General features: G+C 42.3%; 7 protein-coding genes and 1 non-coding gene across 14 annotated transcripts in view, besides 1 other annotated feature; 4 read left to right on the top strand and 4 right to left on the bottom strand.

The window, feature by feature from the left end:
• Window positions 1-30: 30 nt before the first annotated feature.
• On the bottom strand, window positions 31-1,668 carry CG12134 (uncharacterized protein). Of its 3 annotated transcripts, none has more exons than NM_136698.3 (3): window positions 1,390-1,668; window positions 368-1,334; window positions 31-310 (listed from the first exon to the last, which is right to left on the bottom strand). In NM_136698.3, exons 1-3 carry the CDS (start codon window positions 1,415-1,417, stop codon window positions 70-72), a joined length of 1,236 nt encoding a protein of 411 aa, NP_610542.1. In that variant the 5' UTR covers window positions 1,418-1,668; the 3' UTR covers window positions 31-69. The 3 variants fall into 3 exon arrangements, with proteins under 3 accessions (NP_610542.1, NP_001368943.1, NP_001369072.1); NM_001382018.1 differs by having other exon boundaries at window positions 368-1,331; NM_001382019.1 differs by having other exon boundaries at window positions 1,390-1,453.
• On the top strand, window positions 59-1,414 carry asRNA:CR46453 (antisense RNA:CR46453). Its single transcript, NR_167842.1, has one exon.
• Window positions 1,669-1,913: 245 nt separating the features above from the next.
• eIF3j (eukaryotic translation initiation factor 3 subunit j) lies at window positions 1,914-3,882 on the bottom strand. 2 transcript variants are annotated; one of them, NM_136697.3, is made up of 6 exons: window positions 3,576-3,882; window positions 3,259-3,350; window positions 2,957-3,070; window positions 2,604-2,892; window positions 2,403-2,539; window positions 1,914-2,337 (listed from the first exon to the last, which is right to left on the bottom strand). In NM_136697.3, exons 1-6 carry the CDS (start codon window positions 3,589-3,591, stop codon window positions 2,275-2,277), a joined length of 711 nt encoding a protein of 236 aa, NP_610541.1. In that variant the 5' UTR covers window positions 3,592-3,882; the 3' UTR covers window positions 1,914-2,274. The 2 variants fall into 2 exon arrangements, with proteins under 2 accessions (NP_610541.1, NP_001286260.1); NM_001299331.1 differs by having other exon boundaries at window positions 3,576-3,747.
• Window positions 3,883-4,422: 540 nt separating this feature from the next.
• Window positions 4,423-5,580, bottom strand: CG12133 (uncharacterized protein). Its single transcript, NM_136696.2, has 2 exons — window positions 4,999-5,580; window positions 4,423-4,934 (listed from the first exon to the last, which is right to left on the bottom strand). The coding sequence occupies exons 1-2, from the start codon at window positions 5,544-5,546 to the stop codon at window positions 4,460-4,462; spliced, it is 1,023 nt and encodes a 340-aa protein (NP_610540.2). The 5' UTR covers window positions 5,547-5,580; the 3' UTR covers window positions 4,423-4,459.
• A 1,511-nt stretch (window positions 5,581-7,091) lies between these two features.
• Window positions 7,092-7,156: a mobile genetic element.
• A 587-nt stretch (window positions 7,157-7,743) lies between these two features.
• On the top strand, window positions 7,744-8,976 carry CG1418 (uncharacterized protein). Its single transcript, NM_136695.3, has 3 exons — window positions 7,744-8,177; window positions 8,230-8,436; window positions 8,490-8,976. Exons 1-3 carry the CDS (start codon window positions 8,095-8,097, stop codon window positions 8,779-8,781), a joined length of 582 nt encoding a protein of 193 aa, NP_610539.1. The 5' UTR covers window positions 7,744-8,094; the 3' UTR covers window positions 8,782-8,976.
• On the bottom strand, window positions 8,958-13,262 carry Pal1 (Peptidyl-alpha-hydroxyglycine-alpha-amidating lyase 1). Of its 3 annotated transcripts, NM_136693.3 has the most exons (8): window positions 13,177-13,262; window positions 12,939-13,109; window positions 12,509-12,862; window positions 12,108-12,285; window positions 11,808-12,048; window positions 10,749-11,248; window positions 10,151-10,585; window positions 8,958-9,613 (listed from the first exon to the last, which is right to left on the bottom strand). In NM_136693.3, exons 3-8 carry the CDS (start codon window positions 12,608-12,610, stop codon window positions 9,444-9,446), a joined length of 1,626 nt encoding a protein of 541 aa, NP_610537.2. In that variant the 5' UTR covers window positions 12,611-12,862; window positions 12,939-13,109; window positions 13,177-13,262; the 3' UTR covers window positions 8,958-9,443. The 3 variants fall into 3 exon arrangements, with proteins under 3 accessions (NP_610537.2, NP_001137630.2, NP_001286259.1); NM_001144158.3 differs by lacking the exons at window positions 12,939-13,109; window positions 13,177-13,262 and having other exon boundaries at window positions 12,509-12,733; NM_001299330.1 differs by lacking the exons at window positions 8,958-9,613; window positions 12,939-13,109; window positions 13,177-13,262 and having other exon boundaries at window positions 9,780-10,585; window positions 12,509-12,733.
• Window positions 13,079-13,692, top strand: Pdrg1 (Pdrg1 prefoldin-like subunit). The gene is made up of 2 exons (NM_136694.4): window positions 13,079-13,367; window positions 13,420-13,692. The coding sequence occupies exons 1-2, from the start codon at window positions 13,136-13,138 to the stop codon at window positions 13,584-13,586; spliced, it is 399 nt and encodes a 132-aa protein (NP_610538.1). The 5' UTR covers window positions 13,079-13,135; the 3' UTR covers window positions 13,587-13,692.
• Window positions 13,693-13,952: 260 nt separating this feature from the next.
• The window catches only part of Mef2 (Myocyte enhancer factor 2), a 45,363-nt gene continuing 37,116 nt past the window's right edge, over window positions 13,953-22,199 (top strand). For both annotated transcript variants that reach the window (NM_206067.4, NM_001273913.2), the window contains exon 1: window positions 13,953-14,687. The gene's annotated coding sequence lies outside the window, so the exon portion shown is untranslated. The remainder of the gene's footprint in view (window positions 14,688-22,199) is intronic.

Below are 22,199 nucleotides of genomic sequence, written 5' to 3'. Positions count from 1 at the left end.
CAACGCTGCTACCCATTAAATTTGAAATTTCGTATTTAGAAAACCTTTATTTAAAACATAAATACACATTTAATATGGCGCTTGCTTGCGTGATTTCTTCTCCTTCCTGGCCTTCAGTTTTTCACTGCTGAACGCCGTTCCACTTGCGTCCTGTGCCCAAACCGTAACAATGCCGGATTCTCCGCCTGTAAAAAGTAAACTTCTCTTTGAATCGAAAAGACTATCTCTGACGATCTGCTTGTTTCCCTGGAAATTGGCCAATGGCTGGAGGCTGTTCTTCGAGGTAACGCTAACGGAGCGCAGGATCTCGCTGAAAGAAGGTTATTCAGTTGCTTGGGTATTAGGCCAAAGTCAGTTAATAACGAACCCCTTGTTGAAGTTGGTGCCCGCCAACAGAAAGACTCCTCCGTCTTCCTGATTGTGGGCATTTATCAGGTTGAAGTTTGCGGCTTTTTTTCTCCTTATTGCCGCCGTAACATCCGGCCGCTCGAAGGATGCCACCTCGTCGCCCTCCTCGCACTCGTAGCTCTTGAAATCGCCAGTGGTCGTGACGCAGGATATGATGTCCTTGTCGTAGACGTTTCTGTGCCACGCCAACCGGGCCACACTGCTCTCCGTGTTGAAGGTGTTAAGCAGTGCTTCATCCTCGTCCGGCTCCTTCACATCGAACACGTTTACTAGCCCGTCCACACTGCCCGTGGCCAGAAGGTCTGGATTCTGGGCATGGAACCGCAACGAGGTGATATCGTCCTCATGGCTTTCGAAGTAGACGCCCATTTGCTGGCGCTCCCGAACATCGAAGAACACGAGGAACGCGTTGCTGTGAAACTGTTCGGTGCCGCAGCAAATAATCCGACCGTTGGCGTTTCTGTCGAAGCACGAAAGCGATTTGGGCACCGGAGGCACATTAGGGTGCTGCGTGTACTTGAACCGCGCCTGTTCGCCTCTTAGCCGCAGATCGTAGAGGCGCACGTAGCCATCGGTGGTGCCGACCAGGATGTTGTGTGGTCCTTCGTCGAGGAAACGAACGCCACAGATGCTTACGCTCTGCGGCGAATCTGTGGGCGGCAGATAGCTAAAGTTCTCCAGTTTCCCGGCGCCCGAATCCAAATTATAGATATGCACTGCTGAATTGGACAGTCCGGCGGCCATCCGTGAGAATCCTTGATCTGCGGCCAGGCTAAGAACATATTCACGCTGCAAGGACACACTGACTTCGTCCTGCGGCTTGTACTTCAGCTGGAATTCGGCGGCAAGATCCTGTGCGCTACAAGTGTCCTCATCGCCGATGTCTTCCTCGTCTTCCGAGTCCGGAAGCGCTTCCCTCGCAGCTTCTGCAGGATGTACGGATTAATCAGGCCGTCTTGGCAGGCTTATAGCTAATAAAACCTTCGCAATATTTGTTAAAGTCGCTCATTCTTGTCTATTTTTAATTTGCCGCACGTGCATTAAATGACGACAGTGCTGACTATTCAGCTAGATTTAAGCTAACTTGGGCTGAAGACACATTGAATACTTAATAGACGAGTTGAAAGGGATAAGAGTGCACTTCAAATGCGTCAGCACTCTTTCTTTTATGACGAAATCCACTTATTCGACAACTGAATTTATTTTTAACTACTTCAATAATATGATTTTGAAGCCAAGTCACACACCACACCTTGCGATGCTTCTTCTTGGCTATGCAAACAAAGCCGTTCACAGTGAAGCGCCTTCAAATTACGGCGCGCATTGTGATCGTTTTAAATAAATTAAAAATTATGGTTCCTTTGAAAAGTTCATGGTAATGGTAAGATAAAAGCGGCTACCTATAATTAACTCAATTGTCAATCATCAACAGTTCCACCATCATACTTGTACACCCGTACCACACACCCACCCATACAGCACAATAAGCAAGATTTCTTTGTTTTCGTTTAATATCGATCTGTAGTTTTATTCTTTATACAAAAATGAATTTCACAAGAAGCCGTTCCGAATACGACCTACATACATGTGCTGTCGCCATAAGTCAGTTGCCTAAATATTCTTTCGGTTTGGAGTTGGATTTGCGTGTTCGTTGAGGTTTCTTGATTGCCTGACTTGACTATGTAACTCGTTTTGTGTTATGTATGGTTATATAAATATATATTTACATATTTATATAGGTTCTGCCATTTTATATTTAACAAAGGACTCTTATTCCTGCGCAGCATCTCTAACAAGAAGAACTCTTCAACAAGCAACTATGCATTCAATAATTAGATATATGCGGGCTACATTTATAGATCCTATTCACATGAAGTCGTCATAGTCTTCGGTGAAGTCATTTCCGTACTTTTGGTAACCGTCAATGTCCTGCAAAAGAGCGGATTAAATAAGTTCATTCGTTGATCTCGAACGGCGGCGATTGAAACACTCACGTCGTTTTCGGTGCGGAGAGTGACCTTGCCCTTGCCCTTTCCAGCGGGCTTTTTAGCATTGGCCTTTTCCAGCTTCAGCTTTTCCGAGTGCAAGATTTCCACGTTCATCTTGACCTTTTTGATGTCAGCAGCGCTCACTAGATAAGGTGCGAAATCAAATCAGATAAGCCGTCTTTAATTGTCAGCCAGCTAATCACTCACGATTCACGCATAGGCTGCGCACCAGATCCTCAACAAATTGGGGGAAGTGCTCCGACTCGCGGAATTGGCCCACCTTCCAGCTGAGCGTTGCGCCAAATTCCTTGAACTCCTCCTTGGTCTCGGGGTTGAAGGCGTCAAGACCTCCGCACGTACTCGTCACACCGAACGCTTCCTGGGCATGCTTGAGATCAGAGGCCTCCTGGATTTTTTGCAATCGCAGCTTCTCAGCCAACTTTTCTGCAGGCGATAGGTTGGCCAAACGTTTTGCCTCCGCTTCCTCCTCTAGGAGCTGTTAATAACAGATGATAACAATATAGCCAATGATTGAGAAATGCTTTTGAGCCTTATCTCACCGCCTGCTGTTCCAGTTTGGCTTTTAGCGCCTTATTTGGCTTCGGTTTGGCTGGTGCTTCTGTTTTCGTAGGCTTCTCCTCGTCCTTTTTTTCCTCCTCATCCTCCCAGCTGTCCTGTGGGCAGCAAATAAACAAATGATTCGATCAGTCTGCTGCAAAAGTGCACACGTGTACAGCGAAACGAAAGTGAAACCGAGTGCAGAAAAACAAGTTTTGGCCCATGGCATTTGTTGTTGGGCACTTGGATAGTTGGTTTGAATGCGGCACTGCTTTCGATCTCACTTGGATTTCGTTAGTCGCACCTTGATGTCCTCATCCTCGTCCTCGCCCTCCCACTTGTTTACGCTGGCGGCGGCAGTCGGCCGGATGACCACCTCGCTGTCTGCTGCGGATTCTGCCAGGTAACAGAATGAGTTCCAGGAACATGGTGAATAACAATGATTTCAAACGGTTAGTTGGCACAGTGGCTAAAAATACTCATCAAGGCTGGTTGCACGGCACTCCAACAACAACAGCAATAGCAGCAGCAACAACAACAACAACGACGGAGACCACGTTTATTGTCCGCCGTGCAGATGACGCACCGCCCACTCTTCCGCCCAGGCCAATCGCAACTTACCCCAATCGTCGGCCATGTTAATGGTTGCCTATTTGCTTGCGGGATTTGTGCTTCTGGATGGGATGGTGCTGGGATCGACTTGTTTCCAGCCTCGGCAGCGATTTCAGGAATTTTCCAAAACCAAATTTCTGTGGATCTGTAGTGTGCCCAAGGCGCGACTAGCGGAAAATGCGTGGGTAACGTCGCCGATAGTCTGTTGCCATCGAATATTCGTAGTGCGGCCAAGGTGATATCAAGTTATCGACAATTTGAAATTTGTTACCCTACAATATTTCATTTTTCATTTTTTTCCTTTCTTGATTGTAAGATTGCTTATTTTATTTTCAAACACAAATTTGTCAACTTTGTTAAGAAATCTTTAAGTTTTTAAAGATTTGAGTTACCCTACAAGTTTTTTTCAAAAAAAATTCGTGATAAATCTCCCTCTTCGTGGTGTTCTAAGAAACTTACTCTTAGAGTTATAAGGAAAATTGATTCGACTCGATAAATTATATATAGTAGAGAGTATATACATACATAAGCATGTTCTTGATAAGAAGAACTAGCTGTGTCGTTATATACCTCGAACTCCCCAATTGCTGACTAAGGCTATCTTATAGTCGAGGAATTCTTTCGATTGAGAGGCTAAGTCATCCTTATTGGAGTTAGAATTGGTCTAGTTAAGATCTGGATTTGTTTGCAAAATGTGAATTATGTCAAACGTCTGCAATTCTCAATGGTTACATCTGTTTTTAACATAATCATGTTAAATGTGGCTTTTTGTCCCAAGAACGGTTTTAAAGATAATTGTGTACTTTCTTTACTTGACTGTTTTGGCGATTTTGTTAACAAAGAACAACATCCATTTCTGCATGCATAAAAAGTATCATTTTAATAACGTTAAATTAAATTGGTATTCTTACAGATTTGTATTTCATTTTACGTTCATCTTCAGCGATATCATTGATTTTCTTCTTTATCCACTCATAATATGAGGAAGTTTTCGTGTAAACCGCTGGCCCATATCCGTAACTGGAGGGTCCCCCTCCGTAGGACGTTATTCCGGCTAGGTAATAAAATTGATCAGCACCCCTGCCCACCGAAGCCATCAGCGGGCTACCGGAATCTCCCAGTCCGGTGTCGGTGCCATCCCATCCCATGGCACATATCTGGATGTCCTTATCGACGAGCAGTGTTGGATACCGATTCAAGCATTCATCCGGACTCATTCCACTGATGGTGCCTTGGCGAAGTACGGTGCTTTTTTGCTGCAGACCCGAATCGCCCCAGCCGGCAATTTGAAAAGGGAAGTTTTTGAAGGAGGAAGTTGACAATTCAATGCCAGGCCAAATGCAAATGGGTCTGATCTGAAGAGTGTATCTGAAAGAGAGGACATCGATGGGAAAATGTGAAAAGAGGGAACCCCAAAGAGCACACTACTTACTTCACCCGACTCTTCAGACGCAACAGAGCAATGTCGTTGTAGTGTCTTCCATTTCTCGTGTAGTACTGCTCGTGCGGAACCCTCAGATCCACATCGATGTCCACGTGCGCTGGAGCCCATATCTTGGCTCCATTCGGCAGCCAGGTGTAGTCGGGATCGTTCTCGGTGTCATGCTCGCCCAGGCGCACACGTGCCACGTAGAAGTCATTCACATTCAAACAATGGGCTGCCGTCAGCACATAGCGACTGGCGATCAAGGAGCCCGCACACATGGGAGACGGTCGCTGCTTTGCTGTGTAGGCTTCGTAACCCAGCAGGACTGTCCAGGGAAACTGGTTGGACTGTGCCTCCATGCCGCCTACGATATATGACGAAGGAGGACTCTGTCCGCAGACCCTGCTATCTGGTAGTTTATCCCCTGCAACCATCGGGCAGCAGGTAAAAACCATGTGCACTAGCTCGTGGGCAAAAGGATTAATGTTGCATAGTTTGTTCCGGTACTGTGATTTTTGATCGTTTGTCATGTTCCGGGGATGTAGAATCTTCATAAGAGGTTCACATTTGCTCAGTGGGATGCAAATCTCGTCTAGTCGGCAAAAATTGAATTTTGCTAAGGGGGGTAACAAAAATTGACCAATTAATGGAGCTCAAAATGGCCGAAAATAGCATTTGTAACACTGTATGAAATCCTATTAAAGATTGCATTTTCCTGGTAAGACTATAGTTTTGTGTAGCGAAATCAACCCAATGAAGTTCCAATTTTGTAATTATAAGGTATTAATTATTGTTGAGACCAAAAATAGATCCGTGAGCTGCCAAAGTATATATTTAACACTGACACTGATCCGATGAAATTGTAGATATGTATATTGTATTGTAGTTGCCACTATTTACCAAATTGGAAAGAATTCGCCAAGGAAATCGCTTGAAGCAAAAGTGCCAAATAAAAATGGATCGAGACCATCTTGAAATGTCAAAGCCTAACCGAATACTGAATTCAAAAGCCAGTTGGTCTTAAAAGTTCAAGCTTATCTCGATTGCTAAAATGATTCATGGCACGATGTCCAATCCACAACTTTCCTTGGGTTAATTATAATGGCCTGCCTGTCCGTCCGTATGAATGTCGAGATGTCGGAAACATTAAGAGTAAGGAAGCATGTAAGTTTTCTTTAAAACCGTGCCACGCCCCTGTTACGCCCTAAACTCCTAAAACGCTCACATCCTAAAAGTCTTCTGGATACCAGGAAACGTTCAAATCCTACTACTTTTAAACATATCAAAACTGTAGTAATAGATTGATCAGAGCTATATCCTTGCTACACGCCAAATTATTCAAATTCTACATATCCATATGTTGCAGGTTCATAAACTGAGTAACAGGTATCTAACAGTCGCAACACTCGAATACATTCACAGGTTTTTTGGAAATGAAGGACACCATCACCCTGATACCGCGTGACTAGAACGAGATTTATTTTTTACTTTCTCCACAATCCCAAAATACCGTTGAACAAAAAGATGATAATCAATTTCCATCTCCGTAAACAAATATAAATCCATTCTGAATATTTCAAGACACAATTTTTTTAAGTTAAAATCAAAAATCTGATTCATACCGGAACTGTGAAAAAATACTTATCACTTGTGTCACACCAGCAATATGTTATGACGTCAAAAATCCATATCTGTAAATATATCTAAGTTAGAACTTTTATTATATAGTCTATATTCATAATGGTAATGCAAATGAAAACTCTCTTAACTTCTAAAACTCTTTGTTGGTAAATGTAAATAGAAATGTAACATTTAACCTGAGTGTGTATACAAGATACAAGAAATATAAGATATGTATGTATTAGCCAGAAGACCTGAGAAAAATTTAATGGATGTTGTGTTATCCGTCAAATAAATTGTTCAAAAAATATTTAAAATATCAGCGCGATTCTTACCTGTTACTTGTAAAGCAACGCAGACTCTTAAAATTTCTTTCGTTACGCCTACTTATATAAAAGGAAATTAAAAGAATTGCTTAATATGTTTGCTTTGTTTGGCCTTGTTAAAAGAAATAATAAGTAATTCTGTGATGAAAACATTTTTAAGCAGAGAGAACTATATAGTCCAGTTCCTCGACTATCAGATACCAATTACTCAGCTGGTGGAAAAGTTCAACATTCATTTTGGCTTATCTATACAAATTGGAAAAAAAAATAATAAGATGAAAAATAGGCAAGTAACTTTTTAAAAGTGTGGGTTTGGTTTGGTTTGGGCGCATCCAACATATCTTTTGCCATACTGATAACAAATAGTAAAATTAAAAAATGTCTACACATAAAAGTGAAGACGTAGCAGATTTCAGTGTTAAAATGGGCGTGGTAAAAGGTTTTTGGCATAGCTCTAGAAATTGGCAAGACAAGTAATAAAATGAAAAAAAATCGATTCATTTTTTTAAATTGTGGCGTTGCATCATCAGAAAGAAACTGAATTTCTAATCTTAACTTTCTAGCTTTAATAGTTCAAGTTAATAGACAAGGATATCAAAAATATATACATTTTTAAACGAATCTAGTATAACCATCTACTACACGAGTAATAGGTAGAAAAATATAATTGTTTTGTGTAAAAATATCATTAAAAAATAATTCAAATGTTTAGAGAAAAAGTTTTGTATTAAATGTTTGATTGCATTCAGCGCTTTGGATTTGTTTTCAGTTGATTTCGAGAATTTGCGCACTCGCAACTCTGGCCACACCGCACGTCACGGCAACGGCAATCCTAGAACTATCTGCCACATCAGATTTTTCAAACTTTGTATACTGTTTCTCAAAAGAAAACGATGTCATAGCAAATTAAGAGTGAATCGTAAAATCAACATCGAAAGTGTTGCCGCCTCCATGTAGAAGTGACCCCGCTAAAGTCCTCGCCGCTTTACAAACGCCGCAGCATCCTCAAGACAGTTCTTGGACCAAGTGGAACGAATCCAAAGATACACATAACACTTGTGGAACGCCCACACTTGTCGAAAGAAGAATTGTAGATTGCAGCGAAGACGTGTATCTAAGATAAGTGTTAGGACGAGGTTGGGAAAGCACAAGCAAAATGGCACACACTGGCGGGAACCTATCCGGTAACATGCAGCCGCCACCGCCTTCCGGAGGCAGGTTCTCCGTGGACATGCAAAGGTGAGTAAACCGTAACAAGGAGCGAATAGCTAATTACTCTTGAACCCTGCAGCCTGCCCTCGCTATCCAACCTGCCATCACCGCTGCAGATCTTCCAAATGGTCCGAAACTCCCTGCGGCCCTGGGTAGTCTTCTTCAACATCAACAATTTCAAAACGGCCATCAGCATGCAGCGGCTAAATAGCCGGGTTATTCGGAATCTCTCCTATTTTCAGGCCAACTACGTTTTCATCTTTTTTGTACTGATGATATACTGCCTGTAAGTGATTCTAAAAACCTTATTGCACCCCATTTAATAGTTATAATCTTAAGCATCACGGCTCCCTGCATTCTGCTGGTCATCCTGGCTTCCGCTTTTGGCTGCCATAAGCTGCGCGTGCGCAACAGTAACATTACCATCGTGGGACAACAACTGACGCCCAGCCAGCAGATCATCGCACTCAATCTGGCGACGGCACCAGTGCTATTCCTGGTGGGCGCGGGTGCGGTTTTGTTTTGGACGCTGGGTGCTTCATGCTTCGTGATTGCTATGCATGCTATATTCTACAACATCGATGCTATTGTAACGGAGGAGAATGAGGGTTTCCTCGCCCAGGTTGTCTGACCGCCAGCCAGAAGCTAAACCCTAGGTCTTCTGGGATCGTGGCAACCAGGGACGAGGAAAGGGGCTAAACATATTCGCCACTATGGGGCCTTGCAAGTCGACACAATATGTTGTACACCTATTTATAACGAAATCTAGTTAAGCCGCAGACTTTAAATAATCGAAATACACACTATGACAGATTCATACGACTATATTCTTTTTGGCAAATTAATCGCAATATATGAGGCGCATTCGCTGAGAACTTCGATTTAATTCGAAAAAAAAAATTAATTTAAAGGATGTGGTCAAGTCATTGGACTCTGTGGCACTTACAATATTTCAGATATTTTCGAGCTCTTTAGAGGCATGCGTTTTAAAAATGTATTCTTTTAAATAAAGAATAAATATAAGTAACCGGAAAAAAATCGCATAGTCGGTTCTCCAAAAGAAGTTTCCATAAATAAGCTGTTTAAAATACATTGAACAAACGGCTCAATAAATCAACTAGAAATACACCACGATCGGAATTCTCTGCGATATGCACCACAAGGAAGGTAAATAAAGTTACCTAAAGTACACACATATACATAGCTCGCGTAAAACTAAGTCGGTATTTCAATGAGGTACAGGTAGTTAGAACTAGGAATGCTTTGTTAGCTGCGTAAGTCTTGGTCCTTCGCCTAGGCGTACTGGGCACTCGCCAGTGTCTTCGTCTCCTGCTCCTCGTCGCTGGCCTGCTGGTCCAGCTTCTCGAATCCGTTGCGATCCCGATCGAGAAGTCCGCCCAGCTTGAAGCCATCGCTTTTCTCCCACGCGTGGCGACGACCGCGTGCTCCGAAAGGCAGGCAACCTGTGGGATATGTTGGTACAACTGATTAACTAACAATTACCATGGGATTTATATGAGCAATAACACTAGTCACCCCATTCCCTTCTTAGTTCATGCATAGATCTGCGATCTGGCGTGCACTGGAACAAACCAAAAACGAAAACAGAATACACTTAAGGATAAACGTAAATTTTGTTTGTATGCTTATGTATTTTGTATAAAAAGTTGTATATAATTTGTATATAAATGCGGTATAAATTTTAATTACAATAAAGTTGAACGAAAAGTAAGCCAACGAATACAGAACACACAAGAAGTGGACATGCTGTGTAATTAACGACACCAAAAAAAGCGTAAATAGGGAGATTCAATTGTGGATACAAATGTAAACAGGTTGGAGCTTATAAGTACAGGACACTAAATCAGTTAAGTGTGACAGCACAACACAGGACATTGAGTGAGGAGTTAGCACTACCGATCAGCCAAGACTCTGGGTGGAAGCAGTCAGCTTTCGGTACACCAAGTCACTGGGCGTAGCGGAGCTGTTCGCTTGGTTACCTCGTTTCCTCCGCCGCGCAAAGATCAAAGCCAAGGCAAAGGTAGAGCCGGCGAAAAGGAGCATGAGCGAAGCCACCAGGATTGCTTTGCCGCTCGGGTGGTGCACAGCCACTGCGGGAACCTGGTCCCCTCCCACAGCTTGGCTAATAGCGCTGTCCCTAGAGTCCTTGCTGGCCGACAAGGACATTGGCTTGGCCAGAGATCGGTGGACGAACTTGTGGATACGCATTGGATTCAGCTCGGCCACGTAGATCTCATTGCCGTCGGCTGTAACGGCCACGTCGTGCGGGTTCTGGAACTGCAGGTTATTGGGGCCGAACTTAGACACCAGTTGCTTGCTGCGCATGCTTAGCACGAAACCGTGCACCTCGTTATAATGCTCAGGATGGATGCCTAACTCGGCGGTTGGTCCGTTGACAATGACCAGCTGCCCACCTGTAGCGGAAAATGAATACATTTAGGGTTGAGATTTGTACAAAAGATGCTCTGTTATGGTAATGTGAATGATAATGCAACATTTTAAATAGATGCTTAACCGTCGAAAGGTTCTTATGACACCTCATGAACACCGATACCAGAAGAAGATTTATCCACTCACCCGCTGCCGGGGTGTAAGCCATGCTGAAGAGGCGGTCCCCTATCAGCTGGTTGTGGTACTGTGAGTGAAAGGTGCCGTTGCTCGAGAGGAAGCACTGTACGCGCCCATTCTCCCTATCAGCTGCGCAGAGTAACTGCAACTCCGGGACGAGAGTCAGAGCGTGGGGAATCGCGAAGAAGTTCTGGGGCGCAACGTCGTAGGATATGCCGGAGAAGGTGTTCTGTCCCCAGAAGAGGATCAATTCGCCTTTTCGTGAGTACTTAAGGATGCGAGCATTGCAGTATCCATCCGCCACGAAGAAGTCCCCATTATCCAACACCGCCACCGAGGTGGGCTTGCAGAATTTGCGTCCTGAACCGGGCTGGAAGGCATCGCCCAGAGTCAACGCTGGTTTTCCATCGCCTCCACGGGGCGGGAACTTAAAAACCTGGTGCATGGCGACGTCTGTTAACCAAACGTTGTCTTCGGGGTCCACGGTCAGGCCATGTGGCATGTAAAAACTGTGTGTGAGATGGGATTTAATTAGGAAGGGCATACTTATAAGGCTGTAGAAGTACATTGCTATTCTAGTGATTACTTAAATTTAGATATGCCTTCAGAATTTCACAGCCGAAATTAAAATCTTACAAAATACTTTTGACTATGTGTTAGAACTTTTGAACTTACAAATGCAAAATGCTTTTACTACCGATTTAATTTAACTTCACCAGATAATTTAAACGAAAAATGAAGTAGGTATTATACAAACACAAAACAGCGCGGCCATAAATGAGTACTGAGAAAAATAAAGAACGATATCCTAGACAATCAGTTACCCGATACTCAACTAGTGGGGGTTCGGTGGAATTGTGGGCAGGGCTTAAATGTTTGTGGCATATTGATCGGACAGACGGAAATGGCCACATGGACTCGGAAGAAATGCTTCCTTCTACCTGTGCCTAGATTAGATTTCAACGAATGCAATACACACTTTGCTAACCTGCAAACTAGTATTTGCAATTAAATAAGCACTGGATAGAGCTACCTAAAGTACCGAACAAGGGAGTTACAATTTCTTACAAGTTCTTGCCCCAGTCGTATTGCACTTTGCCTGTTGCGGGCTCCAGTGCCAGGATGGTGCTCTCCCTGATGGGCCCGCGGTACTTCTCCTGGTACTGGTTCCTGTTATCAAATGTGGTCTGTCCCCAGACGCGATTCACGCGATGGAAGATTACCACGTTGCCGGCCTTGTCGAAACTTACAGCTGTCACTGCACCCAGTTTCACATTGTTTGCCGGCCAGGCGTTCTGGTAAACGTAAGCTGGGGATCGAGTTTTAGTGAATTACACGGTGTGCATTTGTAAAAATACGCCAACTCACTGTTGTTTAGCTTGGCCAGCTCAGTCTTGACGTTGGGGACAGTTTGCTTCGGAGGCTGTGGCCAGTTGAGCTGCGTGGCTCCCGATCCTGCTCCGGATCCCTTGAGTATCTGGTGCAGGCGTTCGTTGTTGTTGCTATTGCTGTCCACATTATGCAGATAACGCTGTGGACTTTGAGTCTGAAATGGGGGATTGAGATTAAGATTAAGCCTCTAGGTGAAGCAAAATAATTGCCACGGAGCACGGCGCCCACGCACACATGCGAAGTACACACTACTGCAAAATCAATATGCTAAACATATGTGCGCGCACTGCAAACATATGTTTCCTTGGGTCAAGCAGCGACTTGGGACTTGTAAACTCCTCAACCTGGAAATGCTTTGTTTATCGCTCGGGATTTACCTGCGACACTGCTGGTCTAATGCAGAGTAGGAGGTGGAGGAGCAGGCAACAGATTGCCAAGGACTTGCTGCCCAGGCACTTGGCGCTGTCGGTGGATTTCATTGCTTTGGTGTCCCTTCGAATGTATATATATAGCTGCCCGAATGCTGGCGGAGATCCAGTCCGGCGTAGTTGTGCTCGTAAACAAACGTCTCGTCTCGTTTTGGAACTACAAATCAACTTATGACGCGGCCATCTTTGCTTGCGATTGAGATGTTATTTGTTCAGCGGCGCAGGTAGAATGTGTGTTTACAGGGGCTCAATGTTATGCAGTTATGCTGTGCTATAATGTAACCATATTTGGTTACAAGCGCTCTATTGATATTTTGAATGAATGAATTATCAATACGTCAAAACTGATTAAATTGAAATGCAAGCGGTGGTTTCTTACAATAGGAAGAATATTAACAGGTTAACAGTTAAATGTTTCCTCATACAGTTAGCATGTAAAATGAATCCCTCTTCTATGATGCGCCCCTGATCGAACAGCTGTTTAAGAGGCGTTAGTACGTTTTCGGGTCTCACTTCTTCACTTTTGTTTACTTCCGTGTTTTTAGCAAATCTGTTTGAAGAAATATCATTTGCAAAATGTCGCAAACAGATCTGAACAAAAGTATTGAGATAATAACCAAGACCGAGGAGTTGGCCGACAAAATTCTGGTCAACAAGCAGGAACTGACGGTAATGGATAAACGCCGCCAAGAAACCCGGCAGGCAATGCGGCTGATGGAGAAGTCGGAGGACAAGAAAGTTTGGATCACTATTGGCAGTATGCTAGTCAAAATGGAGCGGGAAAAGGCATTGGAACTGCTCAAAAAAGGTGGGTAACTGCTCGTCCACTACATGCTATTATTAACTATAATTTCTGACAGATCAACAGAAAATAGAACAGCAAATCAATCTGATATACTCAGATCAGAAAGTTCTGGTGAACAAACATCGCGATTTGGAGTTCAAATCGCCCTTCTCGGGTACACATCTTAAGCCCTTAGAAAAGAAGGAGTTCGACGCTCTGAAAGCAAATCTCCCATTACTGTGAAAATCTTCATTTAAGTAAATTTTAGTGACCTAAACCTTGAATGCAACATGACCCAAAAAAAGATCCGCATTAGCGAGGTATATAAAGTAAACAATTTTGTATTAATAACCTTACATATGTTGTTTATTTGCTACTAAATTCATTGCAGTCCAATACATATGGTATACAAATTGGCAGTTAAATGGCTTTAGATTCCGCTTAGTTGCCTATAAAAACTAGTGCATTTGCCTGGAAATTTTTTAAATTAAAGATTTTAATTTTTTAAGCTGGCGCCAGGAAAGTATCGCATAGGAACCACAATCGATATATCTCCAAACTGCCATCGCCAGGTGTGACCATGCTGCTGGCTGAGTGTGACCCATCCGCTCAAAGCTCCCGCAGCACATTTGTTGTAGCGCTCCGCCGTTGTTGACTTGTTTCGTCGTAGGCTCCGATTGGACCGATCTGATCAGACTTTGAATCGATCGCATTGATTTCGAAACGCAGACTCTTAATCGCGAACTAGCCGAATGCACAAGATCAGGTCGAAAACACGCTGACAAATTAATTATATACACTAAAAACCTGCGAAAACGTGCGCTCTTACGTCGGCCGTGTGAGTGCGTGTGTGTGGTGCGCTCTTCTCTCAACCGCCCCCCACCCCCTTCGCCCACGTTTCGCTCAGCGCGCAAAAGTAAATTTTAGTGCAAATAAATTGCTTTGCTTATCTCGAAGCGCGCGCTCGCATGATGAACGCAGCTGTGTGCGTGAGTGTGTTTGTGGGGAGTGAGTGTGCGAGTGTTGTTAATTAATTTACAAAAGTCACTCCTGTTTGGCGAACAACAGAGAACAACAATAACACCACAAGAGGCAGCGAGAAGTGCGAAAACGAAAGAAAAACAACAACAGACCTGCTAACGGCAGTTGCATGTGGGCCACTTCGCCCACCCAACCCCCCACCCCATCCCTCGCTGGTGGAAAACGAAAGTTCTTTTACATGTAACACAGCAAGACTCTCAGAAAGGAGAAGGAGAGAGCGCAGAGCCCCACGCAGAGCGTGAGCGAAACAGAAGCGAGAGCGCCAATGCAGGAGAGCGACATTTGGCCTTGAACTTGCGGACGGTAAGTTGAGTTTAGCCTTTCTGTTTCTGTCACTTCTTCCACCACTTCGAATGCACTTCTTGTAACGTTGGGTCCAAAAGTCGATTGCACTTTCAGTGGCCAACTGAAGTCGGCTAGAAAGCGCATCAGATATCTATTCTCATATGTATATCCTACGATATCATGATCAATTTGAAGTGTTTGACCTTAGACTAACGTTAACCAGAAAATATTTAATCCATGCCATGAAGACCGGATTACAATGTTCTACGAATATATTCTCAATTCATGTGATATACTCGGTTTGAAGTTATAGAAGGTCAATTGTATTTATTTGACCCTTCCATTTGATTTGATATAGAGCTTAAACTCAAATTCCCAACTTAATAGCTTTGTTTTGCATATCAGCTCGGCTTATCCACATGTAGCATAGAATTAAGTGGCTGTTCCTCTCAACTTTCCTCCTATTTTTCCTCTCGCAATGAAGCGACAATTGACTAAAGAGAGGCTCAAGAAAAAAATCAAGAGGCGGACATTGCCTCCCCCACTTACACTGCGCAAAACGACATCAATTATTACCTCACATATTTGCATTGTAGTCGTGCGGGTGAGAAAAACCCAACGAAATGCTGTTACAAAATCACTGCTCGGGTATCTGGGGTTTTTTCGATAATTTATTGTAATTGTTTTATTTGCATGCTAAATGTTTAATGCAAAGTTTCCACAATGCCTGGAAAACTTTTGGTACGATGTTTAAATGTAATCCGAAGAAAACCATTATTTAGTAACAATATTTAGTAACAATATACTTGAAACAACTTTGCTTAAATGATTTATTATATATAAATCTTGTATTTATACAAACATATTTCTTATTAGCAGAAAACTATTTCAGTATATAAAGAATTATGAACGGAAAATACGAGCAAGATTTTTTCTATCGATATCCCTTTCGGTATCTTGATTAGAACTATGATGTTTCACGAGATACTACATCAAATAGGTTCTGACATGAGTTCAGTCACCAAATCCTTAAATTTGTTAGTCTTAACGTAAACCCTCAAAGTTATTCTCAATATTTATTTTCTGTTCGCACATGCAAACATCGAGCTAAACATTATTGAGCTATTGTCATTTCATATGCCGTAATATAATTGTTCAATAAGCTTACAAGCAACGGCAGAACAAACTGAAAGCAAATAAATAAAACAAGTTTTCAAAGTACACGAAAAATTCAGAATGTCTGTTGCCGTCGTCAACTTCTAATACTCCATGTGTGTATGTATGTATTTTATGTACCCATGTATTTGAGCTTTAATATAATTTGTAAAAATATGCGAATTAATGTTGCGATGGAAAGAAACAAGTTTCTACCGATTTGTTAGAATTTGTTTGTGATTAGGAAGTGTGCGATTGACTCAGTCAAACGGAACGCAGCAAGTGGCAGGGAAATGCACGTGTTATTGCCCAAATGATAAGGGCAAATTGGAAAACTGACAACATTGTAGTCAAATTTTCGAGTTTAGGATCTGCAGAAACTCCGTCTTGCAAGTTGTTGAGGAATTTTCGTTTCGCTTTTGTAAAATATTGCCGGCCAGGCCTGATTAATTATGGCTTGTCCGCTGTAGTTGTCGTTCAAAATGCTCAACTAGGCGTCGTCTATATAGACATCGTGTGTGTTTGTGTGTCTTTAATGCCACTGGTGTATGTGAGCATTTAATGGGTGTGTGTGCGAGGGGCGGGTGTCCAGTTGAGTCCGGTTTCGTTTCGTTTGGCAGTTGCAAGTGCAGCACGGCGCTTATGTTACTCTATAGCAAAAGGTATTACAGTTGCCCACCATGAAATCATGTTGCATATAAAAAATATAACAATTTGTTTCTTCTATCGTCTGATGGATGTTTATAAATACGCAGGTTAATGTCGCATTATCTGAACCATCATCCCAAATCATATTAGTCTAATTCAACCATTTTATAGTCTAAAAACATTGGAGAAAAATAGGTTAAAAATCCGCCTTTAAGAATGCTTAAATATAGCATTGTGGTGCATCTGTAGCAATGTACTTCACAGCCATTTGATTAGGCATTCACATAATAGAGGGTATAGGTTGCTTCGTGCATCCCAAACGAGCCTTTTTCTGGTTCCGCGTTGGTTTTGATATTGCATTTTTTAAATTTTAGGCACGTTGCAGGTACATAACAACTGCAATGGAGGCAGTTGTTGTTGTTCGACTGGCTGATGTTGTTCTGCATTTTCCTTTTTATTTTTTTTGCTTGTGGCGAGTCCAGTTGCTTGCCATTTACCATAGAGGAGGTCAAAATTTTCCGTTCACAAGTTTTCCAATCTCCCGCTTTCTATTCTCCGTTCGTGGCTTCGATTGTTAAATAATACCAAGTGAATATGCTTCAAATCAGACAGCTGATTTGGCAGCTGACTGTGAGGGAAGAGAGAGAGAGAGAGAGAGAGGAAAACAAACATATTTGACAGACTAACTGGCGGAATTCGTATTTTACAAGGGGGGGGGGGGGGTAAATGGTTGCCAAAGGGGGTGGTGGGCGGCATTTCTATCAATTTGTGCGCCGCACTTTACACATGCGTCACACACACACAATCAGTCAATTTTCGAGAAATTCAATAATAAAACGCAGAATATGATAATCAGCCTGTAAAGAAGAAAACAAACTCACCACTGGCTGTTTATCAAAGAGATAGAGAGAGAGCGCTAACGCTCTGACACACAGACACAAAAAAATGAATTGAGTAAGGAGCTACCTAACGCTCCCGCCACCCAACTCTCCTCACCGCTTCCAGCCCACTCACAGCTGAGCCACTTGTTGATGAGAGAGCAGGGTAGATACCGCTCTCGCGCGTGGCGAAACTCACCATTTTTGGGGCATCGATTGCGGTAGCCTCTCTCCCTGTCGCCCTTTTTTTCCACAGCGAGAGAGAGAGAGAAGGCTCCTTTTCCTGGGGTCTCTCTTTTTCTCTCTCCTGCTCTCACTGTGTAAAACTTATCAAGGTCGTTGGTTGGCTTGGCGTCGCCGTTTTTTTGTCTTCGCTGCTGTAAGCGGGTTTTTCTACTTGTCCGCCCTTCCCTTCGCCACCCCTTTTGCAGGTTGGCCATCATCCTTTGGCAAAAATTCTTTTGCTTTTATGTTATTGGGTTTCTCCTGCTTTTTGCTGTTTCGCATGCCTTTGGCTTGTTATTCGTTATTGTGCTTGTTGTTGGCCCTCTGCTTCCCATTTGTATGCACTCGAAAAAATAGTCCTTTTAGCTCTTAACGGAAAGGCTCTTTTGGTTCAAGAGCACTAATTGTAAATTTTTTTCCATTGCATATACGAATGCATATTTATTATAATATACATAATGTGCCAAACGTTGAACTTGATAAGGTTTTAAGTGTGTATGTTGCTTGTTTAAGTGTCTCACCCCTCGCCCCCTCAGCCCCCACCCTTGGTCAACGCCCACCTTGGGCCTCTCAGTTGTTGTTGCTCCCGCTGTTTAATTTACTTCGTTTACCTTGCCCGAGTCCTCGCATTGCGCGTGTCCCTGATCCTGGGTTTTCCCCACTCCTGGAGCCGCCACCTTCACCTTCGCCCAACGCGTATTTGCTTTATGCAAACAGCATGAAATGCCAGAGGAAGTTAACTAAATTGTTTGAAATTATGCTCGCTAAAAGTTGTCAGGGGATTGCAGCAGAAGCTGCTCTTTGTTTCTGTTTCGTCACAAGCTCATTAAATGCGGCTATAAACTTGTACCATGAAAATTATTTGGGCCAGTTGGCCCTTTTAAATGCTAGCAATATCCCTTGGAATATGGAGATAATTAGCTTGACCCGGATTAAAAGTTAAAGTTCTAACTGATAAATAATTAAGTTGCTCAGGAGTAATAGATAATGCAATTACGTACTCTTTATCTGTGCTGGAAGTCTTTGGAAATGTTTGTTCTCATGATTTTAATTCAGTAGCAGTAAATACTTACTGTCTCTATGAGTCAAAGGTCTCCCTATATGAAAAAAACTTATCGCGGACTACCTCAACTTCAATTATGTGTGGACATGATATGCCAGTAGGGATCCCCCCTCTGAATTCCTTAAGCCCCCAAGCTCAAGAATACCTGTTTTCTGGTGCCCCAAACGCTTCACATTTAGCTTGTAACTAGTGCAGTAGCTGGATTGCGATTCGCGAGATAACCAGATTGCAGCAGGAGATTGCACCACGGTGCGTATACGTCATGTGTCGCACTTCAACCTCTTCAGCACCGCCATTTACTCCGGTTTCCACTCCATCGACACTCCACTGTGCCATAGGTTGGCGCGCTTTAATGCCGCCGTCTATTTTTAGCCATTTCTAATGAGCGGTTGCTATTTTTAGGCCAGGTGCTCGTGTTCGAGCTTTCGCCCTGCCGCTTTGCGATTCGATTTTGGTTTCGTTTTCCACTGCAGAAGTTTATTGTGTGGGGATTGGCAGACCCACTGTTGGATGGATGGATGGATGGATGGACGGACGGTTGGAAGTGGCCACTTGATTGCCGATCTTTGGCCGTGTTTGGCTCTGTGTTTGGCTTGTCTGGCTTTTTTGCCTCTTTACTTCTGCTCGTTCTTTTTGCCAGATCATTATCATCATCGCTGGGCATTGCAGTTTCGTTTCAGATTGTGCGTTGAGGGGGAGGAAATTGTTTTTGGCTAGCGCTGGTAATTGTCTTTTGATGGCATTGATCACTTGAGCCCAGCTAGTTTAACGGGTTTTTTATGGCTCGAATGAGAGTAGGGTATTACATGTGGCTACCTGAAGTTGAGTAGCAGTCAGCTAAAATAAATAATACAATGTGTAACATTACACTTCTTGTTAAATCAGCTAATAGCTTTATTAGCGCATAGTTTCTATGGAAATTGAAGTCAAGCCAGAAGACCTCAGCTCCTTGAGCGTCACTGGCGTTCCAGAGTTAAGTTAAGATCTACTTATATTAAAATTAACAATATAAAAGGGCATTTCCTAACCTTCATTTTATAAAAAAGGTAAAGTTAACAAATGAGAGGAACTTTTTTTTTTGTATATTACGATAGGGCAATCGGTATTTCAAAGACTCAAAATGCGGTACTTGAAAATAGCCAAAAAAGAAAAGGTCCAAAGGCGAAAAAAACAAACTCGAAAAAATACTTGATTTGTTCCACTTGTGGCGTTGAGTGCCAAAAATCGCCAACATCATAATGTTTGATGACTGTGAAAGTTTCCAAATGGTTCATTAAGCCGCTTAAATACACTCCGCACAGTCAATGTGTCTGTGTCTATCCTCATGGTGTGCAGGGTACAGTTTTGTCTCATTCTCAGCGGGCGATCATTAGAATCTGGCCAACGGGAAATGGTCAGGGCTCAGACATTAGCCAGGGCATACTTTAACTAATGGTGCAGGATGAACCACAAATTTGCTTGGAAATTAATGCGCTCAAGTCTTGAGTGCGGATAAAATGCCACTCTTGACCACCAACTGGTCAACCTTCAAATAAACATTTATAACTCTAATTTTAGACCGGATAAATATAGTGAGACAATTAGAGACCAAACAATGCTCAGACACACACAATTCGATTCGAAGTGACCATAGCCAAGCGAAGAAAGCCATGTAGTGTGTATGTAAGTTAATGAATTATCCAAATTATAGGTCATCCATAAATGCTTGGGAGCCCACCAGATGGGTTTCTTCCTTTTGAGGAGGCGGACTTTTTGGAAAAAACACATATGATGACACTAACAATGAACTTCAGTCCTTCTGGTGACTGGTGTCCTTCGTGGGAGTTGAATTGTTCTTTCGTATTAGTATTCATTCTGTTCATAAGAAGTGCACGCAGAATCGATTTTATAAAATAAAATACATGACCTTAATAGGTTTATATGTTTATACGTATTTGGTTCCAATTAGGCGTTTAAGGAGCTAAGTAAAAAACGTCTGGTCTATTGAAAGCGTGCAGTTGCGTGTTGGGACTTAAACCAATATATACATACAACAAATTTCATGGGTTCTAAATTTGTAGTCAATAAGAAAGTTGTGTAAAAATTACTGCTGAATTAGAAACAACAGTAAAGGAGCAAGTTTTATATGAGTGCGTATAGGCAAACAGTTTCCTTCCGCATAATTTTTCTGCGAACAAACATCTTTGAAGTTAATGTGAGACAAAGTTTTATTCAATTGCCGCAAAAACAAAGCCAAACTTTTTAATCAGGCAAAGTTGAAGCGAATGTAAATGAGCAATAAAGTGACTTAATTTGTGTTGATGCGTAAAAAGCGAAAACATTTGTGTCTGGAATTTCTCGAAACCTTTTAAGGAACAGGGGGCACTCGATCAAATCATAAAAAACTACAAATCATCTTTGTACTTAAGCTTTTCAGTTAATAAGTTTCTAGTGCGCTGCGAACACGACTGTTTGGCTATCCAAAAATTAAATAAATAAATATTTGTCTTGCCAAAAAGTTCTCTCCCTCTCTCTCCACTCAATTTTTTCTTTGTTATGAATTTATAATCGAAAAAAGAATAAATAAATAAATAACAATGAAGCAGCTGAAGTATTACCTTGGGATCATTAGCAATTCGATGAGGTCGTAGAGACAGCTAAAGATGGCTAGATGGAGGTGGTTGGTAGTAAGAGGGGGTTGGATAGAGGTCGGTTTGCCACGTCATGGTCTTGTCTTTGCTGAAAAATCTTTGCCAACGCGAAGTCGACTCGACTCGACTTGATTTAATTGCTTTAATTGGGCTAACCATTATTAATGAATAGAAAGAATTCTCTTTTTCGCAGTTATTACTTTTGTTTGGCTAACGGGCATCCATCCGTCTGGCAGATAATGGAGATAACAGGGTATTGCATGAGATAACTATTTTTAGTGCGACTATTTTGGAATTCAGAGATTGGGGCTAATCTCTTGTTAACTCTCTAGTTCTTCTCGTCTGTGTCTCCAATGGTCTTGACGTCATTGGGGAGTTCTTCAGCTATTTGACAAACCTCCAGATTCGTCTGCTCTTAACTGAAAAGCCCTCAAGTGGAGTCCACTGAACAAAGCAAACATTGCATAGCTGAAGTGCGGAAATCGAGTTTTTTCTGGGAGATTTTCACGGTACTTATATAATAGCTCGAATAAACTGATAAAATCATTATGAAGTAAATTTCTAGCGATAACAGCTATCAAAAAGCTTCGTTAGGAAATATGATTTGGGCTAACAGCCCAAATAGAAGTAATAATAATAGAAGTAAGAATACATTAAGGATATTAGACCTTAAAAGCAAATTAAACTTAAAAGGTTGGGAGAACTGTACAAAGTAAACATAATATAATACGATGTCTGACATGCCCCCAATACTTAAAGTACCATATAATCTGAAATATTTCAAATGACGCATACATATGTATGTACTTCCTAGCACAAAGAGTGGAAGCATAAGAAGAATTCTCTGCTTTGACAGCTTTCAGACTCTGACATTTTGTGCTCATCGTGTCCCGGTGATTAAGGTGTCAATTGGGCACAAATAAAAGAATAA

The sequence above is a fragment of the Drosophila melanogaster genome, chromosome 2R (genome assembly GCF_000001215.4).
Source record: "Drosophila melanogaster chromosome 2R".
Classification (NCBI taxonomy): Eukaryota; Metazoa; Arthropoda; class Insecta; order Diptera; family Drosophilidae; genus Drosophila; species Drosophila melanogaster.
Note: the sequence above shows the minus strand (reverse complement) of the source record. Positions and strands in the feature narration are given on the sequence as shown.